The 22,695-nt window shown below is 28.8% G+C and overlaps 3 protein-coding genes across 6 annotated transcripts; 2 read left to right on the forward strand and 1 right to left on the reverse strand.

Moving 5' to 3' along the window:
* Positions 1-367: 367 nt before the first annotated feature.
* Positions 368-8,238, forward strand: LOC108000009 (VPS35 endosomal protein-sorting factor-like). 2 transcript variants are annotated; one of them, XM_062079057.1, is made up of 19 exons: positions 374-528; positions 637-820; positions 901-988; positions 1,222-1,434; positions 1,516-1,675; positions 1,745-1,953; positions 2,032-2,162; positions 2,739-2,915; positions 3,000-3,344; positions 3,428-3,528; positions 3,617-3,798; positions 3,859-4,002; positions 4,071-4,234; positions 4,661-4,823; positions 4,911-5,103; positions 5,179-5,318; positions 5,418-5,579; positions 5,665-5,931; positions 6,013-8,238. In XM_062079057.1, exons 2-19 carry the CDS (start codon positions 804-806, stop codon positions 6,097-6,099), a joined length of 2,943 nt encoding a protein of 980 aa, XP_061935041.1. In that variant the 5' UTR covers positions 374-528; positions 637-803; the 3' UTR covers positions 6,100-8,238. The 2 variants fall into 2 exon arrangements, with proteins under 2 accessions (XP_016915618.1, XP_061935041.1); XM_017060129.3 differs by having other exon boundaries at positions 368-820.
* On the reverse strand, positions 6,193-12,310 carry LOC108000010 (4-aminobutyrate aminotransferase, mitochondrial). The gene is made up of 10 exons (XM_017060130.3): positions 12,169-12,310; positions 9,945-10,072; positions 9,467-9,634; positions 9,238-9,324; positions 8,003-8,198; positions 7,735-7,907; positions 7,449-7,589; positions 7,182-7,339; positions 6,821-7,089; positions 6,193-6,728 (listed from the first exon to the last, which is right to left on the reverse strand). The coding sequence occupies exons 1-10, from the start codon at positions 12,233-12,235 to the stop codon at positions 6,610-6,612; spliced, it is 1,506 nt and encodes a 501-aa protein (XP_016915619.2). The 5' UTR covers positions 12,236-12,310; the 3' UTR covers positions 6,193-6,609.
* On the forward strand, positions 9,598-22,456 carry LOC108000011 (uncharacterized). Of its 3 annotated transcripts, none has more exons than XM_062079076.1 (9): positions 9,598-9,688; positions 18,861-18,926; positions 19,076-19,208; positions 19,443-19,573; positions 20,083-20,192; positions 20,613-20,758; positions 20,987-21,185; positions 21,615-21,731; positions 21,907-22,456. In XM_062079076.1, the coding sequence occupies exons 2-9, from the start codon at positions 18,867-18,869 to the stop codon at positions 22,022-22,024; spliced, it is 1,014 nt and encodes a 337-aa protein (XP_061935060.1). In that variant the 5' UTR covers positions 9,598-9,688; positions 18,861-18,866; the 3' UTR covers positions 22,025-22,456. The 3 variants fall into 3 exon arrangements, with proteins under 3 accessions (XP_061935060.1, XP_061935061.1, XP_016915620.1); XM_062079077.1 differs by lacking the exon at positions 9,598-9,688 and adding an exon at positions 12,823-13,125; XM_017060131.2 differs by lacking the exon at positions 9,598-9,688 and adding an exon at positions 14,045-14,388.
* The last annotated feature ends 239 nt before the right edge of the window (positions 22,457-22,695 follow it).

The raw sequence follows: 22,695 nt of genomic DNA on the forward strand, positions 1-22,695 counted from the left end.
TTATATAATATTATAAATTTAAATGAAATTTAAAAAAAAATTAAAAAATAAATATTAAAATTTGAAGAAATTAACAATTATTAAAAAAAAAAAGGACAAAACATCTTAATTTCGGAACTGTTCAAATTAAATTGAAATGATGGAATCAAATTACATATATTAATTACTATTATTGAAAATTAATATTTTTATTAATATATTTATACATCTAAGAACTAGTTTAATAAATATTACATACAAATAAAATTATACATAAATATATATATGCTTATAATTTTTATTAAATTGAAATAATAAAATAATAATTCTTACCGCCAAAAGAATTTCTTTTTATTAATTGACAAAAGCGACATCTCTATACTATATATATGTATTATGTTACTTATTAAACAAACATCGTAATCTTCAATTTTCATTTCTTAAAAGTATTTTTACAGGTGTGCGTTCGTACATTTTTGGCCAAGGAATAGAGGAATCCCTATTCCTTTGAAATGAAAAATATGCCTAATTATTACTGATTATCTGTTGGTGATTATCTATCAAGATTTCATCTTTAGAAACTATTACTATAGAGCATCTATAGTTTTTATGTACATTAATATGTTTCTTTAATATTGAATTAAAAAATTTTAACAGGAATTATGTTTTATAATTCATATATTAAATGACAAATTTAAATATGAAACGATAAATGTGTATGTTTTATTTATACATGGTAATATACAAATTATACATACATATATCTGTATATATTGTTCTTTATAATTGAATTGTAAAAAAAATATTTTGATGCATTTAAAAAAATGACAGAAATAAATTGGTATGCATACAATGATTTTAATGATATTTATAATTAATAGAAATATTGAAAATATTAAATATTTTGTATATTTATTGTAGGATTGCAAAACCTATGAATTATAAAACAATACGATTTATATCTTTAGAAGAAGTAACGGAACATCCTTTAAAACCTGTTACAATTATGGTAAATGTATAATTCAATACATACATATATGGGAATATAAATGTATTTTATTTCAAAATTTTTTTTTTTTTTAAATTTACTTTTTTATATAATTTTAGTAATATATAATATATTTATTTATAGTTCTAGTTGTTAATATAATTATTTTTTATGTAATATATATGCCTAATTATATATTTAATTTATAATATATTTATTAATATATTTATAAAATTTAAATTATGTTTTTTTAGTTAATTGATGGTCGTAGTGGGACAAAACGTAATGTGTTACGAAGTACAAGTACTGGTTCTTCAACTACTACACCAACACCAACTCATACTCCTATTCCTAAAAATTCTTTAACTGATCCATTATTGAGTCATTGTTCCTTTGATGGATCTGATCCTCTTTCACAATTTGCTAGAGAAGAATTAGATCCATTATCTAAAATGGCTGCAGATGAGGTTTTTAAATTTTGTTTTAATCAAAAAATGATTTATAATATTGAACATTATGTATCATTTATATTTTAAAATATAATGCAGTGGGATTACTCTTGTATAATAACTACTGGTAAAAAATCTGTGGATACTGCAGAAGAATTAGTAGAACCATGGTCAGCAAGACGTACTACAATATTGAATAAGTACACAACATCAGAGAAGTTATCAATAGCTACCAGTTTTTTACCAGGTGGTGAAAAAGGTATTTTTTATTAATAAATATTAAAAAAATAGATAAAAAGAATAAAACTTATAAATAAATTTATTATAGTTATTGTTAAAGTTCAACCAAGTGGTGGAGTTGTTGACAAAGTACGAACAAGATTAGAACAATTAGATGATTTTGAAGAAGGATCTCTTAGACAAATGTTAGATTTATCTCAACAACAATATACTGCAAGAGTTGAACAACTAAATAATGAACTTGTACAAGCTTGGCATTCAGACCAAAGAGTTAAAGCACTTAAAATAGCAATTCAGGTCTTCATTTTCATTCATTTATTGTTCTTATTTATATTTAAAAGAAAAAAAATAAATTAATTAATCAAATCGTTTCAGTGTGCCAAATTATTAGTAGATACATCTGTTATGGCTTTTTATCCTGGCAAGTTTGTTCTTATCACAGATATTTTAGATATTTTTGGAAAATTGGTTTATGAAAGATTAAAGATTAAAGCTGAATATTACAAGTTAGTATTGCATTATTTTAATATTATTTGAAATATTTTATTCAACAATATAATTTAAAAAAAAGAGATCTTATGTAAAAATTTATTTTGATATAAAAAATCTGTTGTATTATTATATTTTTTTCAAGTAGGAAATATGTATCTTTAATAAATATTTATAAAATTAAATTATAAAGTATATATAGTTGAAAAATTTATTTTAAATAATATCATTTAAATACTTTATATTGTTTTCTATAATTAAATCTTATTATTATAAACATAAATATGAATATTAATCATAATTATATCATAAATTATACAGAGAAAATATAATGTCATGTTATCTTTAAATTTTAGAAACATAAATTATATTTATAATAATTTATATAATAATATAATATATGTTTCATCAATGTGAATTAAGAGAATTGTATAAAATTATATATATACAATTATATTATAAATATTTAATTAAATATTATTAATATAATATTAATATAATATTAATTAAATATTATTAATATTGAATTTTTATCATTAGAAGCGATATTTGTCTTTTCCAACAATTAATACATTTATTTTGCATTTTTTTAGGCCAGGTAGTAAAGTGCCCACAAGTTTACCTGATAATTTTACACCCGATATGGTACCTGAAAATGCGAAAGAGACTTGCAGAAATTGGTTTTATAAAATAGCGTCAATAAGAGAATTAGTTCCACGTCTTTATGTAGAAATGGCAATAATAAAATCATATAGCTTTTTAACAACAAGGTAAGAATATAAGTATTTTATATTTAATTATATGTACTATTTCATAATATTTAGTATCAATTAAGAATTTTTTTTTGCTTTTAGTGAATTCAATACAGCTCTCTTGCGAATAACGCGGATGATAAGAGGTATTGGAAATCCTCTCATAGCTGTATATGCAAGATGTTATTTATGTCGGGTGGGATTAGCTTTAAATAAAACATCTGATTTTGAATTTGTAAGAGAAAACTTTTATGATTTTCTTTTTACATATCAACAATTGTTTGGCCAGTTTATAAAGAATGAATTAATCGAACAGAATATGACTTTATATTCTTATTTAAATCTTTATTCGCCAGCATTGGATTGGATTTTACAAGTATTGGTAGCTACGACTTCTGAAAATTTTTTAGAAGATGTACTTTCTCGATGTAAAAATCAAGCAAATAGGTAATTAATTCTTCGTATTTAATTCCTCCTCTATGTATCCATATTATTATAGATGATTTGTAAGATTAAAATATTTTTTTTAGTTCATTATTATTGAATAGTATTTTAACAGCATTTAAATCTTCATATGTTGCGGGACGTGCAATAGATTTTGTAAATTTAATAACTGCAATCGAAGATGATGGTAATATAATGGTGATGAAATAAATGATTAAATTATTATTTAAAATTTGTAAATTTTATAATTATATTATTATTATTTTTATTTTTAGGTTTCCCGCAATATTTTTTATATCGAAGTTTAGGTGAAAGTCTTATATTAGAATCACCACCAAAAGAAGACTGCCAATCAATTCTCAATATAATATGGAAATATATAATAGATTTAACAAATCCTAATAAATTCATGCATTGCATTGAAATTTGGATTCAATTCACTGCTATTCATTTTTCTGTAAGTTTAATTCATTTAAAAATAAAAAAATATTTATTGTTTACAATTTTAATGTTATAGGTAAATGAATTAAATCTATTTTTTGGAAAAATAATTGATCGACTTAATCCGAATAAAAGTTTTGAACACCATTATCCACAATTACAAAATATCATTGAAAAAGTAGTATCTCATACACAAGATTTTGAATCGTTACTTGCTATGGTAATTATTTCTTATCCATTATCTTTTCTTTTGATTTATTTCAACTGATATACATAAACGTTTTTCAGGATAATTTTTTACCTCTAATAGATTTATTTCATAAAGAAAGTATAAAGGTTGAAGTATGTAAAACTATAATAGAAGGTATAAGTACACAAACCAGCCCAATTACCGATCCTATTATTATAAATGCTCTTATGTTCATTGCAAGAATAATGCACGATTCTGTTAGGTAATTTTCTTATACATAAGTTTTATATATATATTTTTTCATCTTTTAATACTTTTTATAAATTATTTTTATACTTTTTTCATAAATAAAAAATATTCTTGCATTATATACGTATTCAGTCGCTCCTGGTAAATAATCGACGATGAAATAGATTTTAAAGTACTACTACCGCTTTATATTAATATTATTATTATTACTATTACTATTAATTCAGATTTCGTGAGGAATTATATTACACTATAATTAAGAATGAATAAAACAAAAATAATGAATGATGTTCAAATCTAGCATATCGAAGACATATTTTTTGATTTAACGAGCTTGTAATTGATTTAATAAAATTCTTATCACATCTGGGAACTATTGTAATATGTATATCAATGTATCGATATATATACTAGTGGTTTCACAATGAGATAATTGCAGTGCTCTAACTGTTGAAGATGAAAAACGACAAATTGGTCAACTTATATGTGGTATTGTTCAACGTGTTGATTATGGACGTGATTTTGAAAAACAGCTTAATTTTTATGCCGAAGCTAGAGCAGCTTTTCCTAATCTCGATAGTGTTCATATACAACTGGTACAGGTAATTAATTTTTGTTGCCGCATATTTAATATAAAATGTAAATTATATTTAAAAATTCTAATAATTAACATGTTTGTCAAAACATAGTGTGTAAATAGATTATCAGTTGATACTCGAAAGATCGTTCGTGGACATCACACAAGAAGAACTTCGGCATTTGTACGTGCTTGTGCCGCGTTTTGTTTTATTACCATTCCATCATTAACTTTGGTTTATACGCGGCTTCAATTATATTTACTTTCAGGCCAAGTTGCACTCTTAAATCAATGTTTAGGTCAAGGTAATTAATTAAAATTCAGTATATTATATTTTCTGCATATATATATATACAATTAACTGAAAGTTATTTTATTAGCTGATGCATGTTTCAAAGCTGCGTTAAGCTTAGTTCCGGAAATGCCGAAAACGATAGACATAGATGGAAGACAAAAAAGTTCGCAACCTTATTTACTTTCATATTTATCGAATTTTTTATCCACGTTGCTTGTTGTACCAGTATGTATTTGTATAACATAACATTGCACAAATTTTATTATTTATGTTTATTATTTTTTATGATGTAGAAAATGTTATAAAAATTAGAAAAATTTGTAGGATAGTCCAGAACATGGTGTTTTATATCTCATGCGAGGTTTACTTAATGCTGTTCAACGGTGTTTCGAAGAAAATACATCAATGAAAACATATTTATATTTACGCGTACTTGACTTATTGTCAACAATTGTTCAAGAAAATTATCCATATCACGTTGAAAAGGTTATTATTTTTAAAATAAGTGTGAAAGAAACATTGAAAAAAACTTGATAAATATCGTATTTTAATTTTTATTATATATTTTTAGGTCGATTCTAACGATAAATTGTATGGATCTGATCAAAAATTTATAAGCGAAGTGAACAAAATAAGTTCTAAAATCGTAGAAGAAATTTTATCTCATTTAAAATATCTTGGTTCTACCGATCAACTTGAGAAACAAGCAACTCTTGCATTGGAGCTTTTTAATTGCTTTATTATCAGAGCAGATTTACGTGACCCACAATTAGCGCATATGGCTGTAAATTTATGGAATTTATCCGTGCGACATGGTTCTATAGATTCGAAAATGAAGGTATACTTAGACATAGATGATATAACTTTTAAGTGATATTTTTAATAAATAACATTTTTTTTTTTTTTTTTTTGCTTTTAGATGAAAATGATAGCTTATATAGTACAAAAAAGTCATGACAAAGAGTATGAACATTTTGGTGACATTTTAAGAAAAATGTTAAAATAAATAAATATAGATTAAATGTAACAAATAACTGGAACAAATCAATGAAAGACTAGAATTATACGTTAAGACGATGGAAATGGGAAAAAACAACGATAGATTAAATAGCTTTTTAATAATTTTTCGGAAGACATATTGATTATATATTAAATATTCTTTAGCCATAGCAACATCCTGGTTGCATGTTGAAATATAACGTAAATATAAATTTGATGAAAAATATCAAAATTATATTATAAAGAATAATACTTATTATAATAATATCAAATTTCTTTTGATAAACAATAATAAAATATACATTAATCATTACATATATTATATAAAATGTTAAAATTATTATAAAAAAAGTAATATAATAACAGCGATGTAAATATATTCATAAACATTCTTTGACGTATGTATAAGTATATTAAAATTATCTAATCTCTTTAATTACGATTTTGGAAGACGATTTTGGAAGACACGTGGAATATGCATCTCGGCATATAATTCGATAGCATTATTTCTTTAAAATTATTGTCCTTTTAAAATAGATCGAAGACGATCCAGAAATATATCGGCATGTTTTTCCGTAAATGTCAAGGCAGGTCTTAATCTTATCGCTGCGGTTCCACAGCCACCGGTTTGAATACCTGTCCAACAAGTATTAAATTACTTTAGCGTTACATTTATCTAAATTAAATATCGATTACGATTGATACAATAATCGAATATCGAATATTACCTTTGCTTAAAAGTTTCTTAATTATCACATCTCGTAATTCAGGTGAAGCGCAATTAAACGCAATGAACGTTCCACGTCCACGTACGGAATTAATCATAGTAGAAAATTCATTTTGCAAATTCATCAATTTTTTTAGTATGTAATCCCCAACAGTTGTAACTCTATGTAAAAGATTTTCCTTTCTTATCGTCTCTAATACCGCTTCAAGTAATATTATTTTACTTGGATCTCCCATCCAAGTGTTAAAAACACGGAACGATTGTTTAGGTCTGTAAATCACATCGATCATATATATTTAGCGAAGATAGAGGCCATAAATTTTTTTTTTTAAACGATTAATAATAGGAAAGAAATTTTATACTTTAAAGATTCGATGTGATAATAACCACCCAATTGCATCTTTTTACTAAAGGTTACTAAATCTGGAGGAAATTCTAGATCAAAATGTTCGTGACACCACATTTTTCCTGTTGGACCGCCACCCGTTTGTACCTCATCGATTAACAATGCTGCACCATGCTGAAAATATTATAATTAACAATTAGAAACGTTACCTACATAACGTTACATTATAGATATTTTAAAATTTGTAAAAGATAATACGTATAACATTAATTAGAATCGTTACTTTCTTCGTTATACGTTGTAATTCTTGAAAAAATTCAGGAGATGCGTGATTATCACCCCCTTCTGCTTGAATCGGTTCAACTATCACACCAGCAACTGGAATTTTCTTCTCGGTTTTAAATTTTTCAAATAATTCCTCTACCTAAAGGATATTGCGAAAAATATATGAACTATATGAAATTAATTGAAATATGAAAACGAACTAATGAAAATTAGTATGGTTATATCAATTATATAATAATAACAATCGAATTATCGAATTTAATAAATAAGAGACAATTACATACATGGGCTAAACATCGTTTATCTTCCCGCTGATTTTCTCTAATATTTTCATCCAACGGATATTTGTATCTGGGAAACGATGCTGTAGGCCAATCAAAAGCTGGGATATCTATCTTGTGAATGTATTTACTGTGCGTCGTCGAAAGGGATCCCAATGTTCGTCCATGAAATGCGCCTATCGTCGATATTGTTATTGTTCTTTCGATTCATTTAAATGTCGTGTAAATTTTGTAATATTTTTTCTTATATTTATATTTAAAATATAAATACCTTTAAACGAAAGTATCGAAAATTGCGGTGTGCCAGGTAGTTGATTGATCATACAAGTTTCTATTTCTTCCTTCGTGAACGAACTACCCTTCCTTTGTTTCTCAGCATACCAAATAAATATAGTTTTAAACGCGTTTTCATTCGAGCAAGAACCACACATCATAGTTGTGACATGAGACAATCCTGGTGGAGCAATCTGTACATCATATAGTAAATAAATAAAAATATACACGCAAGGTGTTACATTATATTCTAATTCCATAAATATTCTCTCTTTATATGAATCATCAGAGTACATCGTGTGTGAAAGTATCAAATTTCTTTAACGAAGAAATGATAGATGAACAGCACTTAATATTGTTGTTTGGTCTTACTTGAAATAATAATGTTGCATTCGGTTATCCTTTTTGACTCTGAAACGTCGTAAAAATTTTGTTGCAGTGGGAATTTTTTTTCTAAAGTGAATATATCATTTCTAATATATTATAATATTTCGATGAGAAGATAAATAAAGTTAATACATTGCTGTAATAAACATTGCATACGGTGATTGTTTCAAACGTTATCACATATTAAACATGATATAAAATGTAAAATGATCTTGATCTTTCGTTCATAAATAAATCCTTCCATAAGATTAAATAACAAATATTATTCCAATAAAATAATTAGTTTCAAAATTATATAATTAAATTGGAAGTGTTTCGTTTTCTACAAAGAATTAAAATAAAATTTATATGCAAAGAGTTTTTTCATCACATATCTGATACTTTAATGATTCATACGTATTTACATATATATATACTTGAGATACTGAGAGGAAATATTTACAGTATTAAAATACAAGGTTCAACATCAGATATTAAATTTTGTTTGCAAATAGTTCAACTATTTCCATTTTTCGAAATAATTGTTTCGAATAATTGTTAAAATTTGGTATAATTAAAAAACGAGATGAAATAGGATATTTTTCATTACGTAGGATTCATCTTCGGAGCAATGATTTCGTTATACACAACATTATATGTATGTGATATTTCTTCTAAATCGATTCCTTTATTTAAGTATTTTTGAAATTATCGAAGAGAAAATTGTGTTTGGATAATTGAAAAATCGGAGAATCAATGATTAATAAATACGTATCGAAAATGTTTCTAATTTAATATTTTAAAATAAGTATTGCATAATAATTAAGACATATAATAACACATAATAATCGTGTTAATAAGACGTACCTCTTTATGCAGCAAAATTTTTTTCAGTTTATCTGGCCATTCTTTTCCAGGGAAGATACCTAATGCAGGTCTATTTGCTATAATTTTCTATAATTTAAAAAAAAAGATAATTTTAATAGATATAATTTTTTATCTATTACGTAATAAGTATGTTTATTTTAATAATTAAATAAAATATTCTATAAAAAAATAGATAAAAAGTAGAAAATTTGAAAGACATTTCGCATACCTGATTAACCGGATCAGCGAGAGTTTTTAACATAGCTGGATGATTGTAACCCAGAGGCATCGATGAAATTTGCATATAAACGTCGAGCAAAATATTCCCATCAACGTCCATTAAATAGTTACCTACTGATTTTTCGTAGTCTGCGAAAAATTGTACGGAAGAGGCTTGCTGCAATCACAGATTTCAACAGATTTCAATCCATTTCATCTCTCAACGTTACAAGTAACACAATTCATTTAATTAATCGAGCATAATAATTTTCTAAAAACGACGTAATTAACGATATATCGATATATTTATAATCTCTTTTATAACCAAATCATTACGTATTACGGATATTTAAACATTTATAACTTGTAAATTATTCTCTTGCCAACTGTTTCTTCTCAAATTATAAAGGATCGTGGGAGAGAAAGATATATATATATATATATATATTTCTAATATAATTATAAATGAAATTTGATTTTGAACGTACTTGTATCGCGTTAAGTTCTTGAAACAAACTACGTGATCGAGGTCCTGGTATTTCTGTCGCGATCACTGGCATATGTGGTTCTTCCGATAAAGCTACGGTTAGACATCTCTTCCAAACAGTCGCATGCCCTATACGAATTCACAAAAAAGACGTTTCTAAATTTAATAGTATAAACGATAGTTACAAATGTACACGATAAATAAATAAACGAACGTGATAATTTATCAACAAAGAAACGTTCTATTAACTAATAAATATCACGAATCTTCGTTTCCAACTTTTCTTTCTCGTACATTTCGCGTTTCATTACTTGTAATAAGTAAATATTTACATTTACGCGTGTATACCCAAGTTTTTTAATCGTGTGAAATTTTAACGAATAATAAAATACATTATTTTATATCGGATAAAAATATCTACTTCTATATTTATTACTTCTTTTATATGTATTTATATTTATATTTTTTGTATCAAATATAAAAAAATATCGTATTTGATTCGTAGTAGCACAATGTACATATAACGTTCAATCACGTCACTCAACTCTCAATTTATTAGACCGGGTGTTTAGTTTCATTGATGTCATTTGCGAGTAATTGGTTGTCGTATCGACGTACTACTTTTAGATAAGTTATATTTAAGTTATATTATAGTTTATCAACGATATATACATTTCGGAATGTTTCATTTCATGTTTATTATCCATCGTAATATAGATAGATATGTATTTATTAACAACGATCATTTTCGATCAATTTCTCTCATCTATCGTCAAAATTTATTTATTTAAAAGACTGATATCTCTTTTGAACGATATAATACGATTGTAAATAATACACATAGTTGGATTGTTTTTACCAATAGTTAGTAACATTAATTCTTTTGCGATCTTTATCATCGTAACAGATAACGATAAATTTGTGTTCTAAATAAAATTCATTATTATTTTTCCATCGAGTATAAATCTAGTAGATGATTTCAACGAATATCTCGCGTAATATTTAATTATTACATAAATATATATATGTTTTATCACATACGTATAAATATTATACAGATTTGTATCGATCATACAACATTATAAGAATTTATGTATTTTGCCGATTTATTTTCTCTTACACGTATAGTATGATAATATGATGTTGATATCGCATATCGAATAAACTCGACGTTTTCCATTAAATTATAATTTTCAATTATAATATATAAATAAATTTATTTACATAAATATGTATATGAAATGCATGGAATTAATTTCTCCAAGTATACAAGGTTGATGACACAAAAACGTTACGTATATATGTATATATATATATATACGTAAAGACGAACAATTGGTTCAGTTGTATGATATTTTCAATTTCGATAAGATAAGCGATAAAATGGATGGCGATAAACAGATTATAAATATTGTTTTAGATAAGAATAAAGTAACTGAATTTTAAAGATTTAAGGGATTCTTTGTTATAAAATGTGGATAATGAAAAAGCGATATCAAAATGCAATATACATATCAAATATACATATATTAAATTCGAATAGAAAATTAAATTTTCGTACGGAACGATATATAAACGATTCATACTTTATGATAATAAAATCGTACAAGTTGTTTTTTCATTAATATCTCTAAAAATATACACGTAACGCGTATCATATATTATAAAAGTAATTTTATATTTAATCATTGTATGATCGAATTTTTTTAAATTTTGTCAATCAAGTTATCTCGTACATACATAATGGATAGAAAAATAAATCGTTTAATTCGCTCATAAAAATTAATTATCTCATAAAAAACATTTGTTCAAAAATATTTTTGAACGGTATACGGTATATATGTCAATATATTTTATCGAAATATTACTACGCGTATATCTCCTAAGTCGAACGATAGTTAATAATATATGTTTATCGGCATACTTAGCCGAAATGTTGGTCAGGCGATAAGATTTTTGCGTTTACGCGTACTTGGGACTCGTATAATATTGCGAAACGAAGAGAAAATAAAACTGGGAATTTTTTAGAAGAGACAAAAAAGCGAGTTATCGATTCTTTGGGTGTATCGTGCGCGGACTGATTTACTCGTTGACACGCTGCTAACCAAATAACCTCTCGTCGTATATCTCGTTTCAATTTGATTCTTTAACGGAACATGGAACATGGAACACATCGAAAGCGAAAGAACGAGCGAAAGATATAACGAGATAGATGAAAAAAATACCTTGGAACAATTGCCAACGTGAAAACGTTCGAGCAGAAAGCGCAGTTTGACACTTGTTGGCGAGCATCTTCTACGTTCGTTCGTAACACTAGCCTAGAGTAATTGACTGATTTTCACGAGGAATCGACAATCGAATTTTGCCGATCGTGCGATTCGTGCGACGTAAAACGTCCTCGCGAAGGAATGGATTCGCACTGGTCATCGATATAACACAGTAGTGGGTGATCCTTGCGCAGGAAATATTTGATCGTTTCCGAGTCTATACGAACATTCACGAATCAGTTCCAGTTTTAACCGCGAATTTTTAACCAAACGTCGCGCGGTGTAACGACGGACCGTTTCGTTCGATTCGCAAATTTTTTACGAGTTCGAAGAAACTCGATTAATCGAAAAATATAACGAAGCATACGTGCGGATACGAACTCGACTGACTTCTCATCCGTGTGTGAATACGTTTAACTATCGATAAATATCCTTCGTACTCGCAACAACCCCGCGGAACATTTTCGGCCAAACACGAACGTGTACGAACATTCACGAATATTTAAATCTAATGGCGCGATTTACGCGCGAACGCGTCGCGTCGTTACAAATTATCGTAGATAGTCTATGATTTACGATCTGCGAGAATCGGAATATACGTATATACGTATCTCGTTCAGAAATAAGATAATTTCGTTTGATACGAGTTTTACGAGTTTATATAATCTGTAAATCGCAACATTTCTTTATCCAATTTTAACTTTATTATCGATATCGACACTTGGATTCTTCTGTAATCATATGAAAAAATACGAAGAAAGGGGGAGCGGAAGAATACTTTGAATAATTTTAATAAAGAAATTTTGGAAAATATTTTTGAAAAATAATCGGATGAATCATAATAGATAATCATTTCATAATATGTAATCATATTACGAGTCATGAAAAATGAAACGAAGATAGATCTTTACGAAAGTATATAGATATTATTATAATTTCTATTAAAGATAAAAAATTTTTTACATGTGTGTGTGTGTTTGTATGTATATGTGTCTACTATAAAGAAATAACCAAAAATAATATCTAGATAGATATTTAAATCCTAGAAACTGGCTTTCCCTTTGCATGTTTATGTCTGCGTGATTTTAAAATACTATGGAGTTTCGTGCCACGAATAAAAATGGGGCTATCGATTGTTGCGAATAACGACTAACCGAATAACGAAAGTGAAAGTAAAATTTCTGTGCTTTTTTTAATGTACATTATATGTTACTTACGAAACTGCCTTATTACGAGAGAGAGAAAAAGAGAGAGAGAAGAGGATAATTTGAATGCGGTTAATTTCATCTGTCATACACAAAAATCTTACACCAATATTTACATCGTTCGTGACCTCTTTACCACACAATTTACCGTATTATTACCTTATCTTTGGTCATTTCATTTTTTCATTAACGAAACAAAAGTTAAACATCTCATCCGTTTTGTTTATTATTTTACTCGTTCCACGCAATCTTATTTACGTAGTTCACGTATTTATATCGGGACAACAGCGCAACGTTAAAACGAGATCGAATCGAAATATTCTCAGCCGGCAAGATGGAATTCCACCTCCGCTCCGCGTTTCCAATTTCCAAATTGTTCGAACGAAATAGAAAATTCTTCGTGTAATTGAACAGTTAAATGAACTTTAGAAGAACGATGAAAACACGAGATAGAAAATAAATGGATCGATTAATTTGCCTCCAATTATTTTGATCCTAATTTCGATAGGTAAGAAAAGACGCCCCTCGTTGATTTATCCTTTGCTCTCGGATACTAGGCTGGTGATGGTAGTAGTTTCAAGTTTTTCGGGTGCGGAGAGTCCGGTGCGTCGCACGAACATTATTCGTTCGCGCCAACGCATTCGAGTCAGTTCGTTCGGCTGCACGACATCGCGACCACCGCGCGGTCGTCCATACGCTTCCTTCGATTTCAAATTGAAACACGGGTATCGTCACACGAATCGATCCATTTCTTTCATTTCATCCTCGAATCGATACGTTTCCAATTTCCCTTCTTTTTTATCTCATCTACTCCGGCAACGATATCGAAAAGTGTCATCGAACCGTGTCACATTCTCCCTAAAAAAAAAAAAAATCTCCCTTAATTTGGTAAACGAGTGACCTAGACAGTTTTCACCTACATCGATCGTAAGTCGTCGACCAACGTATTAAAACTCCGCTCACGCGCTCACCGGTAAGTATCCTGTCTTGCGGTACTGATTGCACGGTACTGATTATTTTATCATCTACTTGCCTAATTTTTTTTTTTTTTTAAATATCTTTTAAAACGATTCTTCGTTGTAGGATTTAAATATTATTTCGCCAATACCAAATTGATGATCTCGCTGACCAATTTGTTCACGTGAAACTATGGTGTAACGCGGGAAATACAAAAATTACGAGCAAAACGATATTTCTACGAAATACATGCATATATATGTATATATGCATACGTATAAATGCAACGTTAATGATATTTTTTGACGACCTACAGTTTTAACTACGTTTTAGCTTATGGTCGAAATCATTTTTCGGATTTCTATTTTATATTCCTGACCTTGGTTGAAACCTTGATCCGAAAGAGTCGACGTTCCTTTCTCTCATTTTTCCTATTTTCTATCTCGATATCGTTTTTCTTTTTCGAAACGATCAATCTTAAGAGAAAAAATATCGATTTAAATATATATTTATTATATATGTATATTAAAAAAAAAAATATACGATTCGTCATCGCAATGCGCGGATTTCGATCGCTCGATTATTCAAAGCCGTATTTGCACTTTTACGAAAGAATTATCGATCGAGTAATTGCAAATTCCCAAAGGATTGGCACATTGTTCGTCGGTATCTTTTATTCGTTCTCTATTGTTATCCGTAACACCTTTTCGAACGGAGTTACGTTCGATAAATATTCAAAAGTCGTCTAGAAACGATCTTTCGATCTTGAACATTTTTCGGGCAGCTTTATATCTACATTTTATTGCCAACGATCGTGCCGACAATTTTATCATCCTTTTAAAATTTCATGCGTTCAATTATATATATACGAAAATTATATCGAAAATTGTTGAAACAAATCGTGCTCGTGATCGCCTATATATCTACGATCGATCGATCGCTCGAAGCGTACTATTTCTACAAAAACGAAACACTAACAACAGTGTGAAAAAAAAGGAAAAATAATAAGAACAGAGGAAGAAATAAAAATAACGATAATAAAACGATAGAAAATAATCTCACGTGAATCACAATACGCGTATTCAGATTTTAGTCATCATCAACCTTCGATGCTATGTCTTCAATGCGAAAAGCCAATGCCCTCCTCTCCAAAAACCTTTTATGTCTCTTTTTATCTGTTTGTTATCTCGTACTACGCGAATACGAAGCTAACGAATGCCTATTCGAGATCGATATTTTATTCGTATTCTCCCCGACCGTTATTTTGAATTTTTTTTATCAGGGAAGAAATTATTTTCGCGCATATCTATCTTTCCTTCGCAAGTTCCAAAAATTTATCCGCGTAATGGAGTTTTAACGCGTCGCGTTAAAATAAGATAAAAGTTGTATCGAGTATAAATGGAAATCGTGTATCATCGTGTTAAATATTTCCAAGATTGAAATATATGCATTTCTACCTGTTGATCGCTGTTAACTAAAAACTGTCTTATATCTTTGCAAGTTTCTTCAATCTCGTTATACGAGATCGTTATTTAATATTATTATTTAAGTAGAACGTATCGTTCGATTCTAAACTTTGTACAAAAATAGGTACGCTACTGTATTCGTTATTTCGAATTCGTTTCTCGTCGAATTATCTTGTTTCTGCGAATTTTGAATTTTACCATTGACATTCATGGTAAGAAGCGATATGCTCGTATGCGATCTAAACGCGTTATCGTTTATAGAACCAAAACGTAAGAAAAAAGAACGAAATAATTATATTGAGATATTGGACCGAGATATACGTAAGATATATATAACTCGAATAGAAAAGAGTTTCTATTCTATCCTTTCTAGATTTTTATAAAATTCTCATTTTTAAACGATATCATCATTTTCGTAATAAATATTTGTTTAACTTTTCGATTTCGTTATAATTCGTTATAACCTATATAGAAGGTAATATTGGAATAAGACCAAATGGCAATTAATATATTTATATTTCAATTTTGATATAGATATAAATATGTTAATGTAGATAACGTTATCTTTATTCTTTGAACAAGATTTTAAATTTAGATTTTTGACATCGATGCTTAAATTGCTTTCGTTCGTCGTATTAGCACAGGATAACATCTCGTTATATATTATTCACCGTTTTAAATTCTCTCGTGATATAACGGTATCAACATCGATTATGATAATGAAGATGAATGAAAGACCTTCGATAGATGTTTATAGAAGTAGTAGCTTTTACAAAATTTCCTTATTCATATTTCTTTTTAATCATCGACGAAACATCGATAATATCGGTTGTTATATCTTCTATTGTAAAATAGATCGATCAAAAAATCAAAAAATATGGCTTATAATCGCTTTATCTTTTTTATACATTAATCGTATCGTTAATAATTAAGATTTCGTTTGTTTCCTTCTCCACATTTACTTTCGAAACCAAAAATAAAAAATCAAATTAAAAATCATTTTCATATCTTATACGTTCGTATTTTCTAAAAATTATACATAAGATATCTTTGATTCGTGAAAAAAAGAATTTTTTTTCTTCCAAATATCGTATAAATTAGAATGAAATATCAAGTCAAATTTTTCGACGGGACGAACAAAACGAAAAAACGTTCTTTTTTCTCTCTTTCTCTCGCCATGAAGCTTAAATTACCCAATGGAATTACGTATATATATGTGTATATGTGTATTCATGTGAATGTCGATTTTGGCTATCATTTTTTGTTCCATTTCATCGTCCTTTTATTTTTCCTTTTATTTTGTGATCCTTTATAATGTTGAAACAGTTAATCGATCTTTTGAGATATACACACATATACACGTACAGACAATAATTTTACTTTTATCGTAATTTAAGAGAAATTTTTTAATATTCCCCAACAATTAATACGATTGTATCGAGATATAGACGAGATACTATTAAAAAAAAAGTAAGAATCGATCGAAGAAAATAGATTTCGATATTAAACAGAATGTGGAAAATTATTACATTTATTTGTGGTTTATCTTTTTTTAACCTATTTATCATTTATCGAAATAATTTAAATCGTTATCTTTTATATATATATATATATATAAATTAAGAATAAATAAAAAGAAAAGAAAAAAAAAATACTACCGAAGTGCAAACAACTAGCGGATATTATAATTGCCACTCAACGACAATGACAAATGTCCATGATAGCTATAAGTTGGTTAAAAACGAGCGAAAAAGATCCGGTTAACCTTGATCATTTCGGAGAAAGGTGACAACAACGAAGATTTATTTCGAGCGATTGAATTCTCTTGATAAATAACTCAGCGACGATAAGAATAAAATAATTGCTAAGGAATAATTTGACGCAAGGATATCGCGATCGCGACACGGCGATACGTTTTTCTTTCGCGTGCGAAATCGAAACAAGAAACGAAGAAAAACAAAATTAGATTATATCCGAATCCGTTTAGAAAATTGGAACGAAAACACGACCAGTTGTAACGTTACAACGAAACGTCCAATAATAATTTTTAAATTGTTATTTCATCTCGCGTTACGTAGCGCGTTTTAAATCGTTACACATATCGTCTACGATATCTCATCGCAAAACGATCGAATTACACTCGAAACAAAAATAGGATGTCTCGAACTCGAATTTTAGATGTGTACATTACTAGTCGAGTTTTATAATTCGACTGTTAATTGTCTATACGACTCGACTCACGTGCAAAGATCGGATTGGATCGGGTTAATGTCAGCCTAAATTTATGCTAATTTCATTCGATGTTTCGATTTAACGATCTTTATGTACACGACAGTGAACGGAACTCCGATACAAGGAGTAAATCTTGTTTCTTTTATAAAGTATTAACAATTTAGATATACCGTATACCGTATATCGTATACCCGAGTTGTACGAAATTAGTCCTATTGCGTCGCGATAGAGACGTTAAACAAGCGGGTACGATAATATAAATTTTAATTAAATATCCGATTCGATGAAGCAAAATTTAAAAAAATATATATATATATATCGCGGAAAGGTGGTCAAAATATCTACGACACCATCGAAACAATGGTATCATAGATACCATTGTTTCAATCTCACTGCAATCGAAATCTTTCGCGTCGAATCGCAGTTCATTGTACCATTCCACCTCGATAAATATATCTTCGGATATATATGTTCAGGCTTCGATTCATTCATAATATTATTTCATTAATATTACCATCTATTACCATAATGTTTCAATTAATCGTATTAAATAATTAACTACTATCGTATTACTATCGTATCGTCGTCGTCGTCGTCGTCGTCGTCCTTACACGCTATTTAATATTAATGTCGTTAATCGTGAGATGTCGTATCAATATCGAGTAATTACAACTAATAGATAATATCATTTAAATTATATAGAAAGAAAATAAATCTTTCTCTGTAATATATACCTATATTTCAAACTTTTACAATTTACCAACCTTTTAAACGGTAAATCTTATTTTAGGTGGTCATGATTACCAGATATCGATGTTGCGATATATTTTTTTTAATATTCTGCCTCCTCCTTCGGGTAAGTATAAAAAAGCGATTCGTTGAAAAACAATCGTACAAATATTTTCTTTTCTTTTTTTTTTTTTTTTATATCTACTACATCATTTCACGCTCTACCAGATCCATCCATTATTTCGAATAACGCAGAGCGATTAAATAATTTTAAAGGGTCCCGATCACGTATACGTAAATGGGCATGGCCGCCTCATGGATCCGCCTGCAAGAAACAGCATGTGGCGCTTTGGATATCCGAATCCTGTAAATTATAACGACAATGAACTGTTCTGCGGCGGATATGCAGGTCCGTTATTTCACAGTAATCATTGCGAATCGACGATGTATAAAATCGACTCGAATCGTGCAATATAATTAAGCTTGAGAGAAACTTTATTCGTCGAATTTAAAAATCGTGCAACACGAAAATGCGTAATTATCGATCAATTTCGTAACATAAATATTCCCAGCTGTTTTCAAATTTCACTTTTAATTATATTATTATATTATTATTGTTGTTGTTGTTATTGTTGTTGTTCAGTTCAATGGGTGCAAAATAAGGGTCAGTGTGGCGTTTGCGGTGACGCATATCACTTGAAAGAGCCGAGACCCCACGAAGCGGGTGGCGAATATGCGAAAGGCACAATTGTTAGACATTACACGGTTGGACAGGTAATTTCACTTCTGGTTTCACCGCCTAATCGTAATTAAAATTAAATTAGCATTCGATATGTTCCCTCGTGTTGTGACAAATATTTGACACTATTCGATCGAAGATGGTATAATCGGATATGGTGAAAAAATAAATCGAAAATATGGAATAAAATTTTTCCATTCGAATTTTCGATACGTATAGACAGTTATTTCTATTATGAAATCTATTTATGAAAAAAAATGAACATTAATATAATCGAAATCGTATTCGATTCAAGTTTTATCGAATATCTACTTTTTAAGCTATCTTCTTCGTGATATCGTTCGAGAATTCGATTCGATTATCCATGATCGATAATTTCTTAGAGTTCTTTGCATTTTATCGAGCATTGAAATTATTCTTTTTCGACATATATTTTTTCCCCATAGTAGGCGAACACTTACGAAAAATAATTCTTTTCCCCAATTTATTTTCCCCCCAATTTTTCTTTCTCTTTTACGTGGATCGATATCGTTCGAATTTACAGGATATCGACGTCGAGGTTGAGCTTACGGCGAATCATTTAGGCAGATTCGAAATGTATCTTTGTCCGAATAACAATCCAAGAAACGTGGCGACTCAAGAATGCTTCGATAGGTAATTCTTTTATCCACGATACAACGAGAAATGTCGATTATTCGAATCTATTTAGGCAAATACGAATTTCTTTTTGCTTTTTCGATCAGATTCTGCAATTAAAATAATTTTAAAAAATGGATATTCGTTACAAGAAACGAATATAAATAGATAAATGATAATATAAAATAGATTTTTTCAACGTTGTCAAATTTCGAATCTAATATATATCTTAAAATCGTTAAATTTCATATATTTTACTATCATTTTGTACGTTCGTTCGATAATATCTGTTTATTCGCTATATATTAGAATACTCGACGTTTCATCGAATAACTTATTAAAAATTACTTATCAAAAAAAATAAATAATTAATGTAAATATAAAGTAGACGAGTCTATTTTCATAAATTATGAAATTATTGAATTTTTATTTGTCAAGGTATCCATTGTATATATCCGGAACCCGGGATGTTCGATTCGAGATACCCGAAGATAGCGAAAGAAAAGCTATATTTCGATACAAGGTAACTTTACCTGCCTACGTCACCTGTACACAATGTGTCATTCAATGGAATTATTACACTGGTTCGTATTATATTACAATCGTTTACGTTAACTTTGGTCGTATGTGTTCTCTACACATATACATTTCCATCATGGAGACAAAATATAAGAGAAATAATTATCGTAATTCAAATATTCAAACGCGATTTACTCTTACTTTACGTATTCTACGTTCAGGCGTACATATCTTTTCGAATAATTTTTCAATGTTATTTATTACAACGTACGATGTATATGATTTATCATCAGGTAATATGTGGGGTACTTGTGAAAATGGAACCGAAGCCAATGGATGTGGAAGACCAGAGACGTTTAGAAATTGCGCCGACGTGAGCATCATTACTAGTACAGCTGGGGTACCTCCCCTCTTCGTACAACAAGACAATCCCTTTTTGCTCTATTACAAAGATTATCGTTCTCCCAATAATATATTCCCACTTGTCGTCAGGTAAGTATCGATCATCTATTGTATCAGTTTCTCTGATTGATGATCATCTAAGGTATAACCGGGATAAAAGATAAAAAAAAGAGAAAAGAAAGAATAACGTTTCTTTTTTTCTAATATTACTTGTACGAAATATCGTATCGAAAAGAAAATTTAAGAATAAGTATCGCTACAAGAGAGAACGCTTTTTCAACGCCTCAAGAATTTTCTAGATTAAATACACGTTATCACGTACGATTTAAATTTTCTCGAAAACGCAAAAACTCGAGCGAAAATTATTTTACTTGACGTATATTATTACGTTATATTATCACGATTTTCAAGCGCGTTTATACTCGTTATTTATAATATAGATTTTTTGAAATAAACAACGTCAAGTTTTCACAACAAGTTTCTTTTTTCATCGTTAAAGTCTGATATTTTTCGTTTTAGATCTCAAGTGTGTGTGCCTACCTCTCTTTATCGGCGTATTCCAGGAATGAACGATTGGTGTCAAACCAATTGTCTTCGCTATCCACCAAATTGTCCACCGACTATATGTCAATGCCCGTAAGTGCTGTATCAATATTAATCGTATTATTTTATCATTTCCTAGGGAAACAATCTTTGTTCAATATATATATATTGAAAAAAATTATCGCGTATTTTTAATCGTTTTAATAATAATAAATAAAAAAGATCCATTTTCAACGAAAAATAAGAAATATTTGTTTGTTTCCAACAGGGAAGTGTGCGACGCGATCGGAGATATCGGTGGAAAAGACGGTGCGAGCGTCTATTGTATGGATAAGTGCCTGGTTTATCCACCCAATTGCCCGTCTCAACGTTGCCGTTGTTATTGAACAAATTTCAATAATTATATACGCGTCATCGCGTGATGATTCGATTTCGAATCATCGCATCTATCGATTGCGAGTAATTTATCGTGCATTCACATACAATGGATAACAAGATTTCCCTTTTTCGATAACAATAAGCGTAAACGAGAATAAAAATGAAAGAAGCGTCCTTAAACATTGTCGTTATTCAATGCGTGATTTGTCAAATTATTATCGGAAATAATATGTACGTATGTTCGATATATTCGTTGTCGATCAATTTTTCAGTTTTTTTCGATAAACACGCGACTGAGATCGTTTGAGATCGAACAACTTCCGTATAGTTGGGTATTAACCCGTTAAAAATATAACTAGTTAAAAATTTTCGTATAACCTCGGCCGTTTCACACTACAGTTATTCTATGTTTCGAACAATAAATTATTGAAGTAACTTTATTCCTAATTTTATTAAATTTTCTCCATCTATAGCTTTAAAATAAGTAGATATACGTATGTAACGACAAATCGATAAGTTGAAAGTGGAAAATGGAGCGAAAACGAATTCGAAAATTGAACGTATGAATTTTAGATAGGTAGGTATACCTGTTTGGAATGCGATGGTATAAAATATAGATATAGAATCGTATTAAACTGTTAACATACATACCGTATCGTGGAATCGTTCCAATAGCAGA

This window comes from Apis cerana, linkage group LG8 (assembly GCF_029169275.1).
Source record: "Apis cerana isolate GH-2021 linkage group LG8, AcerK_1.0, whole genome shotgun sequence".
Classification (NCBI taxonomy): Eukaryota; Metazoa; Arthropoda; class Insecta; order Hymenoptera; family Apidae; genus Apis; species Apis cerana.

Coding starts and splice junctions, on each gene's coding strand:
- LOC108000009 (XM_017060129.3), top strand. Junction 1,435..1,515: donor CTAAAATGGCTGCAGATGAG/GTTTTTAAATTT, acceptor AATATAATGCAG/TGGGATTACTCTTGTATAAT. Junction 4,003..4,070: donor TTGAATCGTTACTTGCTATG/GTAATTATTTCT, acceptor AACGTTTTTCAG/GATAATTTTTTACCTCTAAT.
- LOC108000010 (XM_017060130.3), bottom strand. CDS start 12,235: ATGCTCGCCAACAAGTGTCAAACTGCGCTTTCTGCTCGAACGTTTTCA. Junction 9,635..9,944: donor AAGAACTTAACGCGATACAA/GTACGTTCAAAA, acceptor CTGTGATTGCAG/CAAGCCTCTTCCGTACAATT. Junction 9,325..9,466: donor TCGCTGATCCGGTTAATCAG/GTATGCGAAATG, acceptor TTTAAATTATAG/AAAATTATAGCAAATAGACC.
- LOC108000011 (XM_062079076.1), top strand. CDS start 18,867: ATGATTACCAGATATCGATGTTGCGATATATTTTTTTTAATATTCTGC. Junction 18,927..19,075: donor TATTCTGCCTCCTCCTTCGG/GTAAGTATAAAA, acceptor ATAATTTTAAAG/GGTCCCGATCACGTATACGT. Junction 19,209..19,442: donor GTTCTGCGGCGGATATGCAG/GTCCGTTATTTC, acceptor GTTGTTGTTCAG/TTCAATGGGTGCAAAATAAG.